General features: G+C 44.9%; 1 protein-coding gene across 9 annotated transcripts in view; it reads left to right on the top strand.

Moving 5' to 3' along the window:
* Positions 1–20,955, top strand: part of DLG5 (discs large MAGUK scaffold protein 5) — a 1,559,980-nt gene that overhangs the window by 91,321 nt on the left and 1,447,704 nt on the right. For all 9 annotated transcript variants that reach the window (XM_069610999.1, XM_069611004.1, XM_069611003.1 and 6 more), the window contains one exon: positions 8,867–9,026. In XM_069610999.1, the coding sequence (XP_069467100.1) occupies positions 8,867–9,026 (160 nt within the window). The remainder of the gene's footprint in view (positions 1–8,866; positions 9,027–20,955) is intronic.

The raw sequence follows: 20,955 nt of genomic DNA, 5'->3' as shown, positions 1-20,955 counted from the left end.
GATCCATTCCTATGTGGCACACCTATGGTGTTTTCTTTCTCATTACATTTAGCCAATCTGGGGCTTCAGATTGGTGCAATAAAAGGATACCTAGTGACTCTTTCTATATTTAAGCGCTCCTCTGAAGAAGTGTCTTATTTCAAGATACCATTGATAGTACCATTTTTGAAGGGTCTCACTAACGTGTACCCCCCCCCCCCGTCCCATTCCATGTCCCTGTTTGGTATCTAAATTTAGTATTAACATTCCTTACATGCCTTCCTTTCCAGCCTTCGCATTCTTGTCCTCTAAGGCTTCTTCTCACATTGAAAACAGTCCTACTAGTGGCTATTAGATCAGCCCGCAGAGTGAGTGAGTTATAGGCTCTCTTGTAAGCCTCCTCACACCATTTTCCATAAAGCTAAAGTAATACTCCGTCAAACCTTCATTCCTACCTAAGGTAGTCTCTGACTTTCATTTGTCTCAAAAAATTACATAGCCATCTTTCTATCCTCCTCCTCATGCAGGTAAGGAGGAAGAAAGGCTTCACAGGCTGGGCCCAAAAAGGGCTCACGGCTTTTATATTTCTAGACTTGCAAAGTTTCGACAAAGTGACCAACTTTTCATCGGATATACCGGCCACAAATAGGACCTCGCAGTAACAAAACAAACCTTATCCAGATGAATAATTTTGCCAATCAGAGAATGTTACAAACTGGTAGGTAAAGAACCTCCAGATGGGCTAAGAGCTCATTCCACTAGGGGCATGGCAACTTCGACAGCTCTTCAAAGGGTTGTCCAGTGCAGGATATCTGTGCAGCAGCCACTTGGTAGTCTATGCATACATTTGTGAAACATTGTTTAGATTCGACCTCATCCCAAGGAGGTCTTTTTGCTAAGGCCGTTCTTCATACGGTCCTTGATTAGGGTTAATTGGTACTTTCTCCTCCAAATTTTCGCTGCTTTGGGAGTATCAAAGATGAGGAATACGTGGGAGGACACAATCCGTTCAAAGAACAAGTTACTTACCAACTGGTAGCGTTCTTTCGACTGGATGTTCCTCCCACGTATTTTCATCGACCCTCCCATCCTACCCCACTGTACAATTTATGTGAATTACATTGTGTTCCTTGAGAGCTTACGGTCTAATGGTACGCCGGGTCAGCTCCTCAGTTGAGGATATCAAAAAAACAGAACTGAAGCCAACGGGTGCGACTCGAGCTGTTTGTACTGCAGATGACGTTGGTGCTCTATGGCAGCCCTCGAGGGACATAGACGCCACAACATTGAGCACAGCGCCCTCTGGTGTGGAAAATATTTTTCCGAAGCAGCAAAGCTGATGATATGAATATCAAAGATGAGGAATACATGGGAGGAACATCCAGTCGAAAGAACGTTACCAGTTGGTAAGTAACTTGTTCTTTGACTTTTAATAAAATAAGAATAAGGTTCATCTTTCCTTGGTGCTATGCTATGCCACGGTCCAAACTAACTCGAACTGACCTGGTCACTATGTTAATTAACTTAAATAAAACCAAGAGAATGTTTCTCTTCTAGTTATTTCTTACAGAATTGACTTCTTTAATGCAAGGTCTTCTTAGCATCGTCCCTTTGAACGGTTTCTTGACACCTTTGTAGTTCATTCAAACATACAGAGGTTTTATTCCCTCTTTAGGGATGGGGTTTTGACAGTTTTCCTTGATGCGCCTCCTTATACTCTGAGCTACACGTGTATGCCTCTGAGTCTTGTAGCCCAGGCTTTCTTAGTTTGAGTAAGCCTTGTTTACATGCGACCTTTCCCCTCCCCAGGTGTTTCTCACTCTGATTCTCTCCCTTTCTCTTGTTCATCGGATATTTTGATTTTCCACTCGGAATCACTGGACTTTCTCTCGGTTTCTCCACTCTTGACATCTTAAGCCATGGGGAACTTTCCCCTCTTCCCATGGTATTTGTGCCCAGTCTTTAATTACTTTTATTTCTACTTTATTCATTATCTCCTTATCATACTTTCACAGCTCCAGTTAAACAGCATCTCATTTGTCTCAGTGGGACAAGTTCTTCTTGTTTCATAACGGTACCCCGGCACCCTCCCACTTCTCCCATTCTCCCTGTTACCTCTTACTGTGCGGCCCTCTCATTCTGCAGCAGGTTTTATGTTTATCTGTATCACTGTCTTCCCTTTATGTGCCTTTTCTCGTTGATGTGTACGGGTGCAGGCACCAAATAGCTTGACACTCCCCACTATGATTTTGCCAAGCAGACTGCCCACTGTGATGCCTGCCCCTTCCCCCCTTTCACCCACTCTTCCCTCCCTCTCCCTTGGTCCCCCTCTTCACCCCGTTCTTACCCCCCCCCCCGCCACTTGTCTCTTATCCCCCCTCCTTTTTATAATTTCTTTTTGAAAACTTTAGTTAGCAGACAGTACCAGTACTTCTTGGGAAATCGTGCTACCTTTGCTGGAGTGTAGTGCAGCTAATTCAGTACTTTAAATTGTATGAGCCGTAGCCGTGCATTGAGTGAGACTTCCTTCGATAGAAGGCAGTACCTCTGCCATTTAGTCTTGTCAATACTCGCTGCAAGGTCTCGTTCCCATTTTGCCCTTGCAGTGTTCTGCTGCTCTTGGCCAGTCTGCACTATCCTGTACAGCCTCGATATTTGCCTCCTCCATTCATCACCCAAAACTATGGATTGTATGCAATCACTGGGGGTCGGCTCTTGGGGGAACGGTGGCCATAGACTGCGGGCAGCTGCACACATCTAGAAATATTGTAATAATCTAACTGGCTGTCTCCCAGTTTAGCCTGAATTCTTCCTTTGTTACAAATCTACCCTCTGGGAACATATCTACCAGCTTCATCACTCTTTCTGGGTCCCAAGAAATCTGAATATCAGGCTTGAATGTCGGAGGAAGCCCTGGACAGTTCTACAAAGGGATCTTAATACTATAAGGGCTGATTACACCCAGATGTCTAAATATTCGGGTCGCTGTCTGTATCGACCCCTTTGTCCTCCTCTGTAAAAAATAAATACATTTTTAAAAAAACCTGTTGTCCTGTCATATTCTGTGCTCCACCGCACCGCTCCCTCCTTAGGGCATTGTTATCTTGTTTATCACTTGATGAAGCTGAGGTATTGGAGAATGTAACTTATCTCTTCTGTCTTCAGTTCCCGTTTTGGTTTTGTTCTGTGTAAAAGCCATCTCTCAAGAAAGGATACATCCGTTCTTCTCTGTAGTTTTCTATTTCTTTAGTTTTGGGATTTTTTTTATCTTAACGTAGCTGTCTAAATTGATTGATTTCCTTGTGTAGTTTTCCTAGCTTTTTTTTTTTTTTGTTTGTATATTTTTGCATCTTGCATAGTTTGGTTGTCCAGGAATGTCTTCTCTAGATCTGCAAGCTGTTCTCCTTGGAGCTTACATTCCTCTTCTGCTGTTGTCAATAACTAGTATAATCCAGTCATGCGAGCATTTATTGCCCACCCCCACTATAGTTTTTTTTTTAAACGGGGATGATCTATGAAGATTCTCGGAATGTTGCGAACTTGCAGCCCTTCTGGAAGGAGTCCTGTTTTTATTTATGTATGTATTTATTTATTTTGTGGCTTGAATTTGCCATGCGGTTCAGTTCTCACCAATTTCTTCTTTTTCTGATTATTTCTAGCTCATCCTGATTGCTGTTGGATGGGCCTGCTCCCACATTTACTTGATGTAATGGGGGAGCATTGATCAAGTTTTGATAATGTTCATCCGAAAATGAAAAAATATTAACATTTTCCATATTTACACCACACAATGCTAGAAGTCTGGGTGTAGCTTGGAATACATTAATTATATTAACTTTTTAACACTATCCCTCCAGCCATGGGCTGTACCCTAGTATATTTATGTTAAGGGTGCCCGGTTGGCCTTGATTCTTCGGGCGCGTAATCACGTATTTCAAAACACAATGATCAAGGCCTTTATGTCACACGCTACTGCTTCAGTTAATTGGCACTAGATCATTCCCAATTATTTAACCAAAATACAATTTTTATTCACATATTAGACTTGGGGCTTTCTTTCTCCTCTACCTTTTGATTGCTACTTTGTGAACACACGTGTTGATTTGTTCAAATGTATTTGCAAATTAAAGTTAAGTTTTCTTGACCAAAACAGACATCGACATCTGATCAGGAAGCAGCTATACCGGTTATCAATCCGGTATATATTAATGGCATGTTGTGATTACTCTTTCTTGACAATTTAGATGTTCCTTCTAAAGAAATGGGTGATCCCACTGGCGACCGTATTTCTGTGCGTTTTGGTATATTAACCAACCATACCATCAAGTGTCCTTGGAGCCAACTTATGTCCAAATATACTAGACAACAAGTTTGACACTTTTGAAGAAATGGTTATTCAAAATGTACAAAAATTAGCCAGCAAATGCACTTCTAAAGATTACAAACTAAATGCAGCAAAATATCAAGATATTGATAGTTTGAAGAACGACAACACCATAGCTATTAGAACCGTGGATGAAGGTGGGGGGGGGGTGTTATGCGGAGTATATCTCTGTATCTGGAAAAAGCCAAGAAAATTGTCGAATCCTGCTAGCTAGGAATTGATTGATGCTGCTGATGTCTTAGATCAAACTAAAATCTTGTTTGATGGAAGGTTAGAAAAGTGGAAGAAAAAACGTTTAGATTAGGAGGAAGTTTTGTTTCTCAAATGTCAATATCTGGTCACTCCGATCCTCTATTTACTCCCCAAAATAAATACATGTAAATCTGCAGAGTCCACCGGGAAGACCTATTGTGCCTTCAAAAAACTCCTTTGTAGAAGTTACATTCAAAAGTCTAGCCAATTATTTACAACTTTTTGTGCTCAGTCTCAATTCCTATATTAGAGATGCATCTGATTTTCTTAAATTGCAAGATTTTAAACGGAAAGAGAATTATAGATTAGTTTCTCTAGATGTCTTATTGTATGCTAGCATTATTCATGAGAAGGGTATAGATGCATGTCGCAACTATTTTAACACTAGATCTATTAGCTTCAAACTAAATTTTATTTTAATAGATATGCTACAATTTGCTTAGAACATACATTCTTGTTTGAAGATGAGTACTATAGACAAATACGTGACGCCGCCATGGACTCGTATATGGCCCTATTTATGCCAATTTGTACATGGGATGATAATGTGGCCTGGCCTGTTGATTTTGATGCATTCCTACACTAGGTAGTGGTTTGGTTGCACTATATTGATTATTTGTTCATCATATGGAATGGTTCCAAAGAATCAGTCCTTGGTAGTATGTTACATTATTGAACAACAATGATTAGAATTAACCATGACCACTAGTGTGGAACAAATTGGTGTTTTTGGATATCACATTTTGGATAGTTGATCGGCGTATCAGTCAGCTATACAGGAAATCAACCACAGTTAACGCAGTACTACATGCAAGAAGCCATCACCCTAAACCTTTAATCAATAGCATTCTTTTTGGAGAATTTCAAAAGCAACTGCTATAGAGAAGAGTATTACAAATGAGAGCCAGAATCATAGTTTGTCAAGTTGGAGGGATGATGCACAACTCTTCCCTAACCACAGAAGTCAAATGGAGTACGATCCTCACACCGTGGTTGGTACGGTACCTGATGTGGAACTAACAGGACACACCAAGACAGCCACGGGGGGGTGGGGAGGGTACAGGAAGAGGTTTGGGATGGGGAAATCAGGGAAACCGGAAAGAGGGTTTGGATACTTGAATGGGTTGGTAGGGGGTATTACGGAAAAGTACAACATACACAACTAAGCAATTACTTTTACCTAAACTAATGGGCCACTCCTGGACTAACTCCTGCCTGGCTACTCCCTAAACACTCCTAAATATTGACCTGAACAATTAACATAACATATATCTATTATCATATTATTGACGGGGTTAATGGTAGGACCTTGAGATCCTGTATTCAGAATCATTTATTTCTCCCTCATTGTAGAATTCTCTTTTTCATTCTTTCATTGTAGTGAAAGAGAATGGCACATTTTTTAATGGCACTTAAACTCTGGAATGAACTACCAGTAACAATGAGAAAGCAACGGTCCCTACAAGAGAGATCTGAAAACGTTATTCTCTTAATCTGCACAGGCCTTTTTTTTTTTTTAATCCCTGGCCTTGTTCTTAGACCTCTGGCAACGTAGTCTACGAAGTGTCTTATTTGTGTTGTTTCTTTGTCAAATTGTCTGCGCCTTCATGCCTCAGGGTCCATGGAGCGCATTACAAATGCTGTAATGTAATAATGTAAAAACACATAATGTTGGCATAAAGGACACGTCCCAAAGCACATTTAAATGATTTTATGAATTGCTGTCGAAACAGCCACAAACAAGAAGCACATGAGCAACCGATAAACACAATACAGTTCTTCAGCGGTTAGGACTTTGGTATTGATTAACTTAAAGTTAAGTCTTTATGCCCTAGATTCCCTGCTTCATGCTGCTGTGCAGGAACCAAACATGCTGCTTAGACACATTTATGACCCAATGTCAGTGCTGAGCATTCGACGTTCTGAAGTCCTATTACCCCAGAGGAGCAAGGGTGCTTCATGAAGTGAAACTCGTGACCCAATACCATGAATTATGCCCAATAATTACTCCATACACGTATCTCAGGCTTGGGGCACTATTCAGACACCCCAAGCAGTTTTTTGTTAGCCGTTATGAGCAGTGCTGCAGTTGGCGTTATAACGTGCCCTGTCTCTGCTTCCACGTGTGCAGGGACAGAAATGTCCTCGCACTGACTGTGCATGACGCTGAAGTCCTCGGTTCAGGAACTCTTCTTCGTACACGGCGCCCTGCCCGTGCCTCATCATTTGGAATTACTGGCACAGGCAGGGCCAGCTTTCTTATCCTTGGCCGTGCGTGTGTGCAGCGTGAGCCTGCACACACTCTGGAATTGTGGCTAATGTAGTTTAGAGCGCTCCTGGGTCCCAGCGTACAACCCCTCCAAGGATTATTACCCCACGCTTGGTGGCCTCGGCCGCAGAGTGTCCCTCGAGCCCTCACAGCCCTAACATAGGTGAACCATTTTTTTACTAGCAGCTATTCTCCACATGTAAGTGCTTTTGAGAAAACCAAATTAAGGAAATGTAGTGATCTATTGGCCGGACGGACAAAAAAGAAAAATTATACCCAGATTACATTAATTACGAATTAAAATAGTCCATAAATATTAGAAATATATTCCTTAAACATTGGTCTATTTTGAGAAGTGATGCAGATCTCTCGAAAGAGTTAGAAAGATTGTTTTCTAAAGCATCTTCACTTAAGGATATTATTTCTTCTAGTATGATCTCGAAACCTGAACATACTATGAATTGGCTTACCAGTTTTAAAAATGTAATGTTTTTTATGCATACCGGAAATGTGAAATGTGCCTTTGCTAACCCGACAAAAGAATTTGTCTATAGGAGCTCTGGGTTTGGGATGTCAAATTTGAGGTTACTTGTGCCACCAATTATAGTATATGGTCTCTGTCCATGTAATCTTGCCTGCATAGCCTCCACTATTTGGTCTTTGAAAGTTTGCATTCTGCCGCATTATAGGGCTATCAAAAATAGGGATGACAATTATCTGTTGGCAATGTACTTTTTTGAAAAACGTAACATTGATCCGACACTCATGTCTTTACTCATAATTGCACATTAACTGGAACATAAAAGAAAGGGAAATTGGACATTGAAATTGCGCGCACAAAAAATCTAAGCTAATAATTGGATTTGAAAACCTAACAGACATAATCTGGACAGTGGATTTCATGTGTTTTCAGACCAATTAATACATATTGGTCTGATTGTTGCTAGATTGGGGATATATTTGTACATTAGTTCTTTAACCATTTGGTTGACGCTGTTGCTATGTTCAATATGCCCACATGGGCCTGATTTTTCAATGTTTTATGTTTATTCAATTTCTGATGCTTTTGATTAATTATGGGTTTGTTATTATTTTGTGCAATAGGTAGCTATTTCTTTTGTTACTCCTAGATAGACACAACATCATTGGATTAGGGTAATAATTACTAAAGGTTTGGAATGAGTTTGCACTTGCAGTTTGATATTTGTATTGAATACATTTAGTGAATGCACTCGCTCAATAACACGCTTCTAGAACTTTGATCAACTTTTAACTTCCTGTATGGAAGTATATCAGTCTCATGCATTACTACCCATTTACTGGGTAGACCGCATTAAGATGGTGGCTATATTAGTTGCGTTGATCCTAGTTCTTGTATTGACATCACACCAATGCAAGGGAGTTCGATGATGTGGCATTGATGAAGCGCTATTATAAAATGAAACCGCTCTTTGTGATACTTGAATCTTGAAGTCCTATGTGGCAACATGGTGTTTTCAGGAGTGAAGAGACTCTTCGCCATTTAAGTAATTATTTTTGAATGCAGATTTTATCACAATCAATACTTGCACTAAGCACTTTACGGATCGAGTGCCTGGGTCGTCTTCACACCTGTGTGGCGTATGCATGCATGTAGAGGGAGTGTTGGTACCTGGCTACCTGCATTGACTAAAGCAACCATAATCTCCTGAGGCCATATTTGGTACTAACAAGTAACCCGTAAAAGTACTGCCTCCCTGATGAGTGCAAGAGGCATGAAAGCCCTTGGAGGAGAAGATCACCTGGCCTGTGGAAGGTTACTGAGCTGGGAACCACAATGCGCCTGTTTGGAAAAAAACAAATCTAGACCAAAACAACCTTTATACGTCCACTGGTTTACAGTGGGATGGGCACTCGCTTCAGCGTTGTATGCATTACGTCAACTCTGTTAAATTGTTAAATACATTAGCCATCGTCTGATTTCTTTATGGCTTTTCTACTAGGTACACCGGGCAAAACACCATCCCCACCTCCTGACCAAAGGCAGATGAGTGAGAAGCTGGAAACAATTTTAATACAGCTGCGTCAAGTGACTCGTGAACGTGATGAGCTGCGCAAACGTCTAGCACTTTCTTCTCCAGGATCAACTTTTGATGACTGCAGGTAATTACGTCATTAAGCTAATTACTCTAGTGTCCTTATCACTATCCTTCCGAAATGTTTGGTAACCCCTGCTGTTCTTTGGCACAGTAACAGAATGGATTTCCTCACATTTGATGTCCCATGAAGGAAACCTTTCCTGTGTGTTTAATATATACTTTTCTTGCCATCAACTTAACATAATGAGATTTAAATATATTCTTTGGAAAGGCATTTATTGTCTCGTCACTTGATCCTTTGTAAGTGAGGGGATTGCAGTTTGCACGTTACAAATGAAAGTCAAGTGTTTGAAATATTTGCATGAAGGTGCTACCTTCCCTTTCTGTTGTGATTAAAATGTCAGAAATGTAACTACTCATTAGGAATGCACCAGCTATGTCCTGTAGGCTGGGCAGAAAAAAAACCCAAAGCAACCAAATGATCCCTGGTATGTTTTGTATACGGCCTCATCCTGATTCAAATGTATCCTTGGTGGCTTGTAGGAAGCCTTTGCATTCAGCTTCAACATCCTAATGACAAGGAGTCAAGAAAAATTGATTAGACTGAACAAAGAGTTACTTCTTGTTATCTACATTTGTAATGATCGCAGATATGCTATGCATCCCTGGTTTCAGTGAGTGCCCTCCAGGCAGTTGACTGCTTTTTTCCTCATTGTCGATTGGCTTAAATAGAAAGTAACAATCCCTCTCTACATGCTGTGCCGCTAGACTGAAACCGTACTGCCCATGTGCAAGGTTTTTGCCGAGCGCATAGTGATTTTTGATGTTCATTAAAAAAAATAATACAAAAATACAATTACAACAGTTGTGGATTAAGACAAAATATGAATTCCTGCAGGTTTGATTAATTTGTAAAAGCAGTTAGCTGCAGGGCTTCGTAGCAGAAGAATCTGTCTGTGCGCCTGGGTTCTTAAAGTGTTCTTACCCAGGATCAAATAAAGTTCTTCACAATCAATGTAATTGTTTCCAAGCTCTCCAGTCAGACTTTTTAAATTCTACAAGAGTTAAGCCCCTTCCCCAGCATGCCCCAATACACAAACTGCCTGGGTGGACCTGAGTGTTTGGCTGCTTTTTAGACCTGCAGGATTGGCCAGCTGACTAAAACCTTTGAGTGTCTGCCTGGTGTGTAATCAGCCCATAGGTGAATGTGTAGACCTAGGGGAGACCCTATGCTTTTCTCAAATCAGCTGATTCTTACCTGAATTGCTGGAGGATTTGCCGCAAAGGTGTACAACTGGATTGTGGGATCAGACTTGCCCATACTGGCTGAGCTCCAGGTCCTTTGTCACTTACTCTGTTTTCATTTGTTGACTGCTGGATGTCCTTCCTGGGCTGTTTCTTGCCATCATACTGGTCCTTATTGGCTGCACTGGATGTTGAATGCTTGGATGCTTTCTGGGCTGTTTTTTTATTGCTTCTGGGCCAGGCCTCAAAACGTACACTCTGCACTAGCATTTGACTTGTGATAACTGACTCTTGTCAAGTAAGAAATGGTGTGCTGCATGTTAAGAATTGAGGGTGCAATTAACTTTTTAGCCCTGGCTTGTAGCTTGAAACTTGAAATGTGTGCCCCTGTTTCACTGTGCCAATCCTTCATGGCATCTTGGTAGGTAGTCGCCATCATCTAGAAGGGTGTAGGATACCACTATTTCGTTTTGACTCCTTCCTCGGTCATCTTGGCTAGTCTCCAATGTTGTCCCCATTGTGGCACCATTTTCTGCTTGCCGGCAGCCCCGTTTTGCCCCTTGAGCCTTCTGGATCTGATTGGTCGGATTCCTCCGCATTACAGGTGCCTTCCTTGTTGCTTGTGCTCCTGGCTGGTTGGTCATTCTCCTGGGAAGGTGTATTCTTCTTTTGGTTCATCACTGCGTTAGGGTGTTTTGTTGTGCAAGTCCCAATGATTTGTTTTTGTGTTCATTGGTGAAATAAAACCTTTTACACTGTGTAAACATTCATAAAATGTCCTAAAAAAAAAAATAAATTTCTAAAACCAAGAGAAGAAACCAGTCAACTAATATCCAAAACCTCTAATAACTTCCAATTACTTTCCACAGATAATATAAGGTAAAATTCATAACCATGTTATCTCACATATATCCAAAATTGGTCAGTGCGAATAAAGTGCAGTGCATGTACCATGGTCCCATATGCTTTTTCATATAGAGTAGTTTATAACAATTAGTAAGCAGATGCCATGGTGTTCTACTTCCAATTCAGAGTCTACAATCTATGTTCCCTATAAGGTATATTTTTCCAAGCACCACAATTTGCAAGAGTATGGTGTTGATTAAACCTTAACAGCATTAGAAAACATCAAACATCCTGGTTTTGCACATTTTTAATATATGTACACAGAGTATTAAGAGGAAAAGCCCGTCTTGAGAATTCCACAAAGCTACATTTCCTGGAGAGATGAATCCATCTTTCATTACTGTCCCAAGTAGCAGCCTTACTTTTTATCTCTTTAGATTTGCTGGCAAGATTTTCAGTAGCTTCACACGTACATCCTATATTCTTCGGAAAGGTATTAATATCCTTTTTCCATTCTTTCAAAGCTGCTGTACTTATAAAAGTGCCCTGCTGATTTAAGAAATATGAATATAGTAATTGTGTTCGAATCATCAGGATTCTAATCCAAAGGTTACATGTTAATATAATTTTCCTAGTAGCTAGGGAGAGAATGCCTAACTCACTACATATGGCTTTTACTGGGACACATTGCGGCAGGCCTAATGCAATACGCCATAATTTCCCCTCCAAAATACTTTGCCAGGGAGTTTCTTTAGAGGTTTACCTCTCTAAACCGTAAAGAATAGTTGGAACCACACCAGTTTTATACAACACTACCAGCCCCTCAATGGATTGACCTCTTGATCTTTGTATAACGGTTCTAATTGCTTTAAACTTAGTTACCTCATCAGAAATGGATTTGGAGAAGGTCTCCTTGTTCATGTTATTAGTGACAAGTATTCCAAGGTAAACATAACTTGATAGCTCCTCAATTTACTCCCCTTGTAAGCTCCAGCTGTATCTTTTTATATTTTGTCTATTCGACTAAGTCATCATAATCTTGGTTTTCCCCAAGTTTATGATCAGACCATTTTCCAGGGCAAACCTCTCAAGAGCCTTTAAACTATTCTGTAGGACCAATGCAGTTTGGTCAAAGATGACTGTCATCCGCATTCGAAAGCCAAGCCACTGGGCATTGTGCAATTTGTGGTGGATTGTTATTACAATTCTGCAGGTGAGTACCCAAGTCGGCTTAATAGATGTTGAAGGTAGGAGCCAAGGTACAATCTTGTTTTAAACCATTATCACTCAAAATGCTACAAATAAAATACATTAAAATACATTCATTTGTAATAGTACTAAAACCCATTCTAAATCCAAATTGTTGGATGCTGAGGATATTCTCTTTATCTAGCCATGCGTTAATATATTACAGCAGTAGCTTACAGAAAATCTTAGCACTGGAATGAATCATGGCCATACTCTATAGTTACCCGAAAGATCTCTAGGACCTTTTTATATACTGTGATTAATTGGGACTTTTTGCCAAGAATTTGGCCCATTACCAAGATATTCTGAAAAATAATAAACGAAATGTTGGTCCATATTTGAGAATGAGCTTTAAATAGGATATTTGGCAAGCCATCTGGACTCTATTCTCTAGAGGGTTTCAGATTTTTCATAATTTTTTCAATTTCCACCAGAGTAAATTTGAAAAGATCATTGTCTTCCAAGGTTTTATAGGACGAGTCTCTTTACATACTCTCTAAAATAAAGGGCTAATATATAGCTCTTCCATCCTTCAGACTATCTAGGGTTAATTTCTTTCACTACAGCATGATTATTATATTTATGAAAGGTATACCAAAACCTTTTTGTATCTTTTGCCCTAAGGACTGCCCACATAGTTTTCCACTGAGCAGAGGCAATAGTATAACCGATCCTGAATCTTGCCTTGTATTTGATGGCTCTTTTGCCATTTCAGAGCATAATCATCTGCATCTGGTGCCATGAGTACTTTCTCCTGGGCTCTGGGCTGCTGAGTGTCTGACTACTCATCAGCGTCTCATGGCTCCTGGAGTGGTGGGGTGTTAGACTGAATTCTACACTTCATCCTTTCTTTTCTTGCTGGCTGGGTCTTGGACCTGGCTTTGGAACACTTCAAGGGGGTCTTCTTTGTTTGGCTGCGTTTTGTCCACACGTGTGGTAGAACAGATACTTCACTGCCTTTTGCTCCTAACTGTGGCTCTGCCTTCTGGATTTGTCCCGTTAATTCCTATGGGTGGAACCTTCCTACAATTTTTTAACGCCCCTAAAGTGACTTTGAAAATAATTCATCCTGGGTCTTTAGACTTCTCTACAAAAAGAGAACTTAAGCATGTTCCTAGGATTTACTACATATTTAATTGCATTAAATCACTAAATTGCTGTAGAATTGTATTGTGATATTGAAACTATATTGTAGCAATTTATATCTAGGGGAGTAATAGGACTATATGGGTCTGATACTGGATGTTTAAGCTTCTCCTGACCGTTTGCTTGCCCTCTGGGTATTGTTGAAGCATTAACCCTCTTTACTCCCCCAAAGTGCTCTATCAAGTGTAGTGTCAACATGTGTATTCATCATTTTTACTATGTGTTGGAGATTGTAAAGATCACTGTGACTATTCATGTGTTGGGGTTTTGGATCGTGATCATGACTGTGTAAATGCCTTTTTACTGTTTTCTGATTCTTTTTTCTTTTTGGTCAAAAACCTTTTGTTGATTTTTAATACCGATCGCTTAGGACAGAGAGCAACCAAGTCAACTTTGTTCCACTATAACCTCTCTGTATAGTTGCTCCCTCTGTTCTGCAGTCCCCCATTTCAGAGGATGGTTTTCTCTCCAGTGGGTGCCGATCACCAGTTTTGCTGCCAATAGCATAGTCGTAATTGTTCCCACACCCCCTTCTAGCTAAGAGGAGGTAGATCCCTTTAATCTGAATTCCCAGCAAAATCGGCTCTGGATCACTTGGAACATCCTGTTCCCCCTCCGCCCCCTCACCCCTGCACCCCTCCCCACCAGTGACACATAAGCTTGTACTTCGTCCCAAAAGGGAACAATTCTTGGGCATTCCCACCAGACATGCAAGAACTTACCCTTTCCAGCACACTCCTGCCTGCAGCTCCCTGGTATATCTTTAGTTGCCTTATTAAGGTGGGGTGGCGTCATGTACCACCTGTAGGTGATCTTGTATGCTGTTTCTTTAAGCTGTATCGAAGAAGAGGCAATCTTATTTCATAGCTAGGTACCCTTGCGTTCCTCATAAATCTTTCTTACAAGGTCCCTCTCCCATGCTTTCATATATGCCTATTGTGCCGGTTTCTGGGCAGACATGAGAGCTCGTTTATAAAGTGGAAAGCAACCCCTTAGCTGACACTGTAGAGACCATAACCCTCTCAAATTGGGATAGCGGTCTCGTAGCAGCCTCCCGGACTGCTTTATTCATCACCTAGTACCTCATTTGGTAATACTGAAGGCGATCCTCCTCACCCAGGAGGAATTCTCGTTAACATTCTTGAAACGGTTTCAATTCTTGATTCTCAAACAGGTCAGAGATGCTCCACTCCCTATTCTCTCTCCATCTGGGTAAAGCTCACAGCGAGTCAGCTGGAGCAAAGTCTGGATTATCGTGTATCTGTGTGAACGCAGATTGGAATGACGAAGTGGAGCGCAGAGTTTACCCTACCTTATATAGTCTGCGTTGACGTGGTTATTGGGTTGATGTTGAGAGATTTAGGCCTTGTTTGCTTCGGTAGCCACAGTGCCTGCCAAAGTGGGATTCCCCCTACCGTAGTATCAATGACCCACAACCGCTTGGCTGAGTCTACCTGGCACCATTTCCAGAGAATCCTATGGTGTGCCGCGTGGCAATGATCCTCTAGCTAATGGTGCTGTGAGGATGTGTTTGGATACCGATCTCCTCCGACCTCTCCAAATGAATCGCATGATCTCACTCTGTCATTTTTCCAATTCCTTTTTGGGGACCTGAATAGGGAGAGTCTGGGACACATAAAGCAGGCGCAGGAGAATATTCATATTTATTGTATTTATTCTGCCCATCCAAGATACTGTAATCCTTTCCCATTTAGGCAGATCTTCTCTGATGTTGGCTAACGGGCATTGGTATTTCAAATCGTATTAAATCAGATTGTTGCTAAATTGAACGCCATGTATTTAATGGATTTGTTCACCCATTTGTATGGGTATGTGTTTTGTAGGTATGTTTTCTGCTCCCAAGTCACTGCCAGATTTAGGTACACCGATTTATGGATGTTATACATAAATCCCAAGACTTTCCCATACGCCTCCAGCTTATCTTGCACCACTTTCGAGGAGGCCTGACTGGATGGGGGCGAGCAACAGTGGTTCCAATCTTGACACACATTTTTGCAAATATTTTCTCATCCAAATGGTGAAGCGCTCTAAGAACCATTCTGCTCCAAGTCTTGCCCCAATTTGGATATAATCTGTATCATGGCTTGACTCTTGGAGTCAGTGATCCTCCTTGAAGACAGAAAGGAATTCCTTGTAAAAATGACCCATCAGGCCTAATTCGCCTTCAGTGATGTTACCACCCCTCAGCACTTCCTCCAATACAGTTGGTTGTTCCAGGCTTGTTCTCTGTTATGACGTTCTCGTACTCATGGGTGCTTCCCCAATGTACTGTTTGGTCATTTATTTTAATTATTTATTCATATACAGGAGGAACAATGCTCTTTTATCAAAAAAGAACGTACAATAGATAAGAAGCAGTGAGTTTCTTACAATGGGGTGAGTTTGAGAGGTATTCTGACCAGGGTGTGGAGGGAAGTAAATGGAACAGTCACCGGGGACAATTCATAAGTAGCCATACATAGATGATGGAGAATGGACATTTTTAAGTGAAGGTAGGCGGTACGGTCAGCTGTGCTCGGGATGTGACCATGATGGGTGAAGTCCCAGAGTGGAGGCAAAGGAAGTGTTGGACAGAGGCACGTTGCAGCGAGGGAAACCTGCTCGCTAAAGGGCAGATGAGATGTAGGTTAAGGGGGTAACTCTGAGGTGAGGAGGCAGGCTTTTAGTTTGGTTTTAAACAAATGCGTATGGACTGTTTCTCGGATGGCCAGAGAGAAGGAGCGGAAGCACAAGGCGGGCGAGGAGCCACAAGGGTAGTCGAGGAGGCGCAGCGTAGATTATGAGAAGGCAAAGGGCTGGCCAACCGTGCTGCAGTCTCTACCCCTCCTGTTGACTCCCAGGCTCTTTGCAATGCCCTTGCCTCTCACTTTATCTAAAAAACCCAGGGCATCCTGTCCATCCTCTCCACCCCTGCCCCTCCTCTCACCTCTCTCTCTCTGTGCTTGCAGCTCCTCCTTCAACCATCTCCCACCCTCCTTCTCATCCTTTCCTCTTTTCTCCCCTGATGTGGTCGCTAGACAAGTCCGGTCTATGAAAGCCTTGTCAAAAATGTTCATCCCTGTTCCTCTAAAACCATCAAGGACCACATTGACACCCTCGCTCCGGCCCTTGCTGATTTTTGCAACCACTCATTTGCCTCAGGATCCTTCCCCTCCCCTCTGAAGCACTCCCTTATGCATCCTCTTCTCAAGAAACCCACAGCTGATCCTTCTTGTCCGGCTAACTATTGCACAATTTCCATTACTCCCTTTTTGAGCAAACTCCTGAGAAAGCTGGCCATCTCTCAGCTTAACTTTCATTTCAATTCTGTTGGCTGTCTCCATGACTACCAGTCTGGCTTTAGAGCTGCCAGCAGCACAGAAACTGCTCTCCTGAACATCGGTGAAGATCTGCTCTCCAATCTTGACTCTAACATTCCCTCTGTCCTCATCCTACCCGATCTTTCTTCTGCCTTCGACACGGTCAACCATACCATCCTGCTCAACCGTCTCCGTGTTAACCTGGGTATCACTGATCAGGCTCTGGCCTGGCTGACCTTTTTCCTCTGATCGACCCTCCCAGGTCCAACTTGGGTCCTTCCTATCATCTATCTTCTCCAGCATGGGGTCTGGCATGGATTCACATGCTCATGAATATTCCCCGTCGTCAGGCTGGGAATCCTCTGTAAAGAAAAATTCAGTATCAGTTTCGTTTCTGATCTGTCTTTCTTAGTAGTAACCAATCACTGATCTCTGGGTCATACTGCCCCTAGCCAATGACTGCCCTCTCCCTAAGCCCCGCCTCTGGCAGCCATCCTCAGATTTTTACCGCACGCTCAAGTGTTGGGAGTCCTCGTGTTTAGCTCTCGAGTTTTTTACTGCGTTTTCACGATTTTTCAGGAGATTTTCTGATTTTTCGGTTTAATCGAGCCTCAAGCTCCACCGTTTCTACTTCCGATAACGGGGACCTGTTTCGGAATTCTTCTACGCCCCTCAAGGGTGAAGTTTTCGCCGAGTTTACACTTCTTGGAGGATTCCGGAAGATCTGCGGCCTACCTCAACGGACATGGCCCAGGTCAAAGGGAGCTCGACGCCCGGATCCAAGCTGTTCAGGAACTGCCCTGGATGCGGATTATATAATGTTTTCAAGGAGGACGAGCATTTGCGATGTCTCTACTGCCTCCATGGGGACAAGACGCACGTGGAGAAGGACTGTGTGTTCTGCAAGAACCTTTCGGAACGGACCAAACAAGATCGTCGTTCCCGCCTTGCCACCTGGCTGGAGAAGGGCACAGCAAGTGAGAAGGCGAAGAAGTCTGAGCGGGCTTCTAAGTCCTTTGAGGGCGCCCGGCGACAGGGGCCCAACAGAAGGCCAAGCACTGGAGTCCGCGGGCTCCGGGAGCGCCGAAAGGTTGGGCTCTTCGGTTGCCAAGCAGGGCGCTACTTCCCCGGCACGTTCGACCACGAGCCAGCACTCTGATTCGGGGAAGATGAAGTCCGAGAACCCGGGTAGGCCGCTGGAGCGGACCCGGTCGATCTCGAAGGGGGAGCAAGGCGCTGACCCTCCCTGCAAGACGAAGGCCCAGACGCACCTAAGGTGGTGAGGGCCTTGATCCGCCCATCTAAGGCATCTACCGAAGTGGTCTCTGCGACCCTGGCAGAGCCGGCTGAGACTACGCCAATGGAAACTGCCTCTGGGCCCAGAGTATCCCTGCCGCCGCGGAGGGAATCCTCTTTCCAGCCCACCGCTAAGACCCCCGCAGAGCCCCCGGCTGAAAAAGAGGGGTGGGGGTCCAGTGGCCGTTACAGACTCGGAATCAGCCTCTGAGGAGGAACCGGTGGAGACCAAGAGGGGCCTCAAAGAAAGGTCCATAGGCCTCAACGAGAGGTTCATAAACCTCAACGAGAGGTTCGAGAAGGTTCGATCCCAGGGGACGGTCCCTGCTGACGTGATCGAAGATAGCGACGAGGACGACGAACAGGGCCCAGTGGAGCGGCCATCCCGTCCGTCGCAGCCATTGCCCGAGCCCCAGGATAGCTCGGCGGCCATTTTGTTGGCAATCCAATCCTTATGTACCGAGATATGGATGAGATTACCACGGACCCCGACGGAGGATCCAGAACCAGGCCCGTCGGGAAACCCTCCGAACAAGCGGAGGAGAGTCCACCCCTCTCCGCCTTTTGGGCCCGCGACGCCGGTGGACCCCTCATCCCCCCCCCCCCCACCTCACTCGGAGAAGATACGGCGACACGGACGACGGCGGCGATGACACAGCAGACATCCCGTCGTCACCCTCCCCCCCCCCCACACGGGTGTCCCCAGCCGACGAGGTTGGCTCTTTCCATGCCATGATAACCAGGGCATCCAAGCTCTTCCAGCTATGCCCTGAAGAACAGAAAAAGGAGGGGTTTCTGTACCAACAACGAGAGGCTAAGAAGAAGAATGTCCTCGCGGTGCCTTTACTCGACGACATCTGGGACAAGGGGCTTGCTGTCCTCAAGAACCCTGCCACGACACCCGCCAAGAGGGACAGGTACGAGAAGAAGTACTGAGTCCCTGATGCCGCCCCCTTGTGCCTCAGGGCCCAGCCCACGCCAGACTCGGTCGTCTCGGCGTAAGAAGAAGGCAGCGGGTGCGGTGGCTTCAACTTCCACTTCCCCTTCCCCGCCGGACAGCGAGGGTAAGAAGTTGGACTCTATGGGACGATGAGTCATCTCGTCGGCGGCGGCGACGACGATTAAGGCGGCCAATGCCTTAGCGATCGTGGCCCGCTACGACAGGGAGCTCTGGTTCAAGATAGCTCCCTGCTAGATTTCCTGCCTGATGACAAAAGGGCGGAGGCCCTAGAAATTCTGCAGGAGGGCGAGGTGGCGTCGGATCGCGCCATTACGGTGGCAATGGACATTGGCGATACCGGATTTCGCCAACTGGGCAACGGAGTTTGCCTCCGATGACGAGAATGGCTCAAGGCGACAGACTTTCGCCAGGACGTCCAGACCAGAGTGTTGGACATGCCGTTTGACGGCAACAACCTCTTTGGTAAGGCGGTGGATGAGTCTCTACAGGCCATCAAGACCGACTCGGAGACGGCCCGGGCCCTTGGGGTACTTCAGCAGCGACAGCCCTTTCGGAGCTCTGGGGGCAGACAGGGTGCCTCCAAAGGTTCCAGCGGTGGCTCCTCCACCTACCGCGAGGCGGCCCGCTCCTCTTCCCAGGAGGCCTACAGAGGTCGCGGCAAGCAAGGGGGTTCCCGCCGTCGTCAAGGCGGCAAGGCCGCTTCCAAACAAGACTGACCCGGCCGGGTGGTCGGGCCCCCACCGAAGCACCCCAGTGGGAGGCCGACTGACGAAGTTCATCAGGGTGTGGGAGTCCATCTCCACCGACCGTTGGGTGCTGGACACCCTGGCCAACGGGCACTCGCTGGAATTCCTAAAGAAGTGCCCTTGCATTCCTCCCGTGGCCAGGAAGGAGAATCGCGTCCCTCAACTGCTGTTGGAGGTAAAGGCGATGCTCAAGAAAGGTGCCATCCAGCTCGTCCCCAGGAGGCTCTGAGGCTCCAGAGTATACTCGAGGTACTTCCTCGTCAGGAAGAAGACCGGCGGTTGGCGCCCCATCCTAGACCTGCGTCGGTTAAACAAATAAATCAAGGTGCAGAAATTCAGGATGGTCACCCTCCAGCACGTATTGGGACAGCTGGAGGAAGGCGACTTCCTATCGTCGCTGGACCTGGAGGGTGCTTACTTCCACATCCCCATTCTAAAAAGGCACAGGAAGTTCCTCAGGTTCGTGGTTCAAGGACGCCACTACCAATTCAGAGCCCTACCGTTCGGACTAAAGTCGGCACCCAGGGTTTTGACCAAGTGCCTGGCACCAGTGGCGGCAAGGTTGGGCCTGCAGGGGATCCACGTCTACCCCTACCTGGACGACTGGCTAATCCAGGCAAGGTCAAGGGAACTCGCCGTCGATCATACGGCGAGGACCGTCCGGTTGCTCACGGAGCTGGGGTTCTCCATCAACTACCCCAAATCCCACCTGGTTCCGTCGCAAATAGCACTGTTTTTGGGGGCAAAGCTCGATACACTGGAGCAATTGGCCTCCCCTTCAGAGGAGAGGACCAAAACTATCCTGGGCAAGGTACGGCGACTGTTAGCCACGGACGTGGCCAGGGCGAGGTCCATCAAGTCCCTTCTCGGGATGATGTCCTCATGCATCTACCTTGTACCCCTGTGCAGGCTTCGGATGCGTCCGCTACAGGAGTTCCTCGACGCCTGCTGGTTTCAGGCGAGGGGCTGCTTCGAGGACAGGATCCCCCTCGACAAGGAGTTCCGTCGGGCGATCCTATGGTGGGGCACCCGGGCTCACCTCACGACAGGCATGGACTTTCAAACCCCAGCGTTTCAGGAGACGGTGATTACGGACGCCTCTCTGGAGGTTTGGGGGGCCCACACCGGAGATCTCCACGCAAGAGGCCTTTGGCTCCCGGAGGAGAGGTCTCTTCACATCAACAT

The sequence above is a fragment of the Ambystoma mexicanum genome, chromosome 8 (genome assembly GCF_040938575.1).
Source record: "Ambystoma mexicanum isolate Mex_15411 chromosome 8, UKY_AmexF1_1, whole genome shotgun sequence".
In the NCBI taxonomy this organism is placed as follows: domain Eukaryota; kingdom Metazoa; phylum Chordata; class Amphibia; order Caudata; family Ambystomatidae; genus Ambystoma; species Ambystoma mexicanum.
Note: the sequence above shows the minus strand (reverse complement) of the source record. Positions and strands in the feature narration are given on the sequence as shown.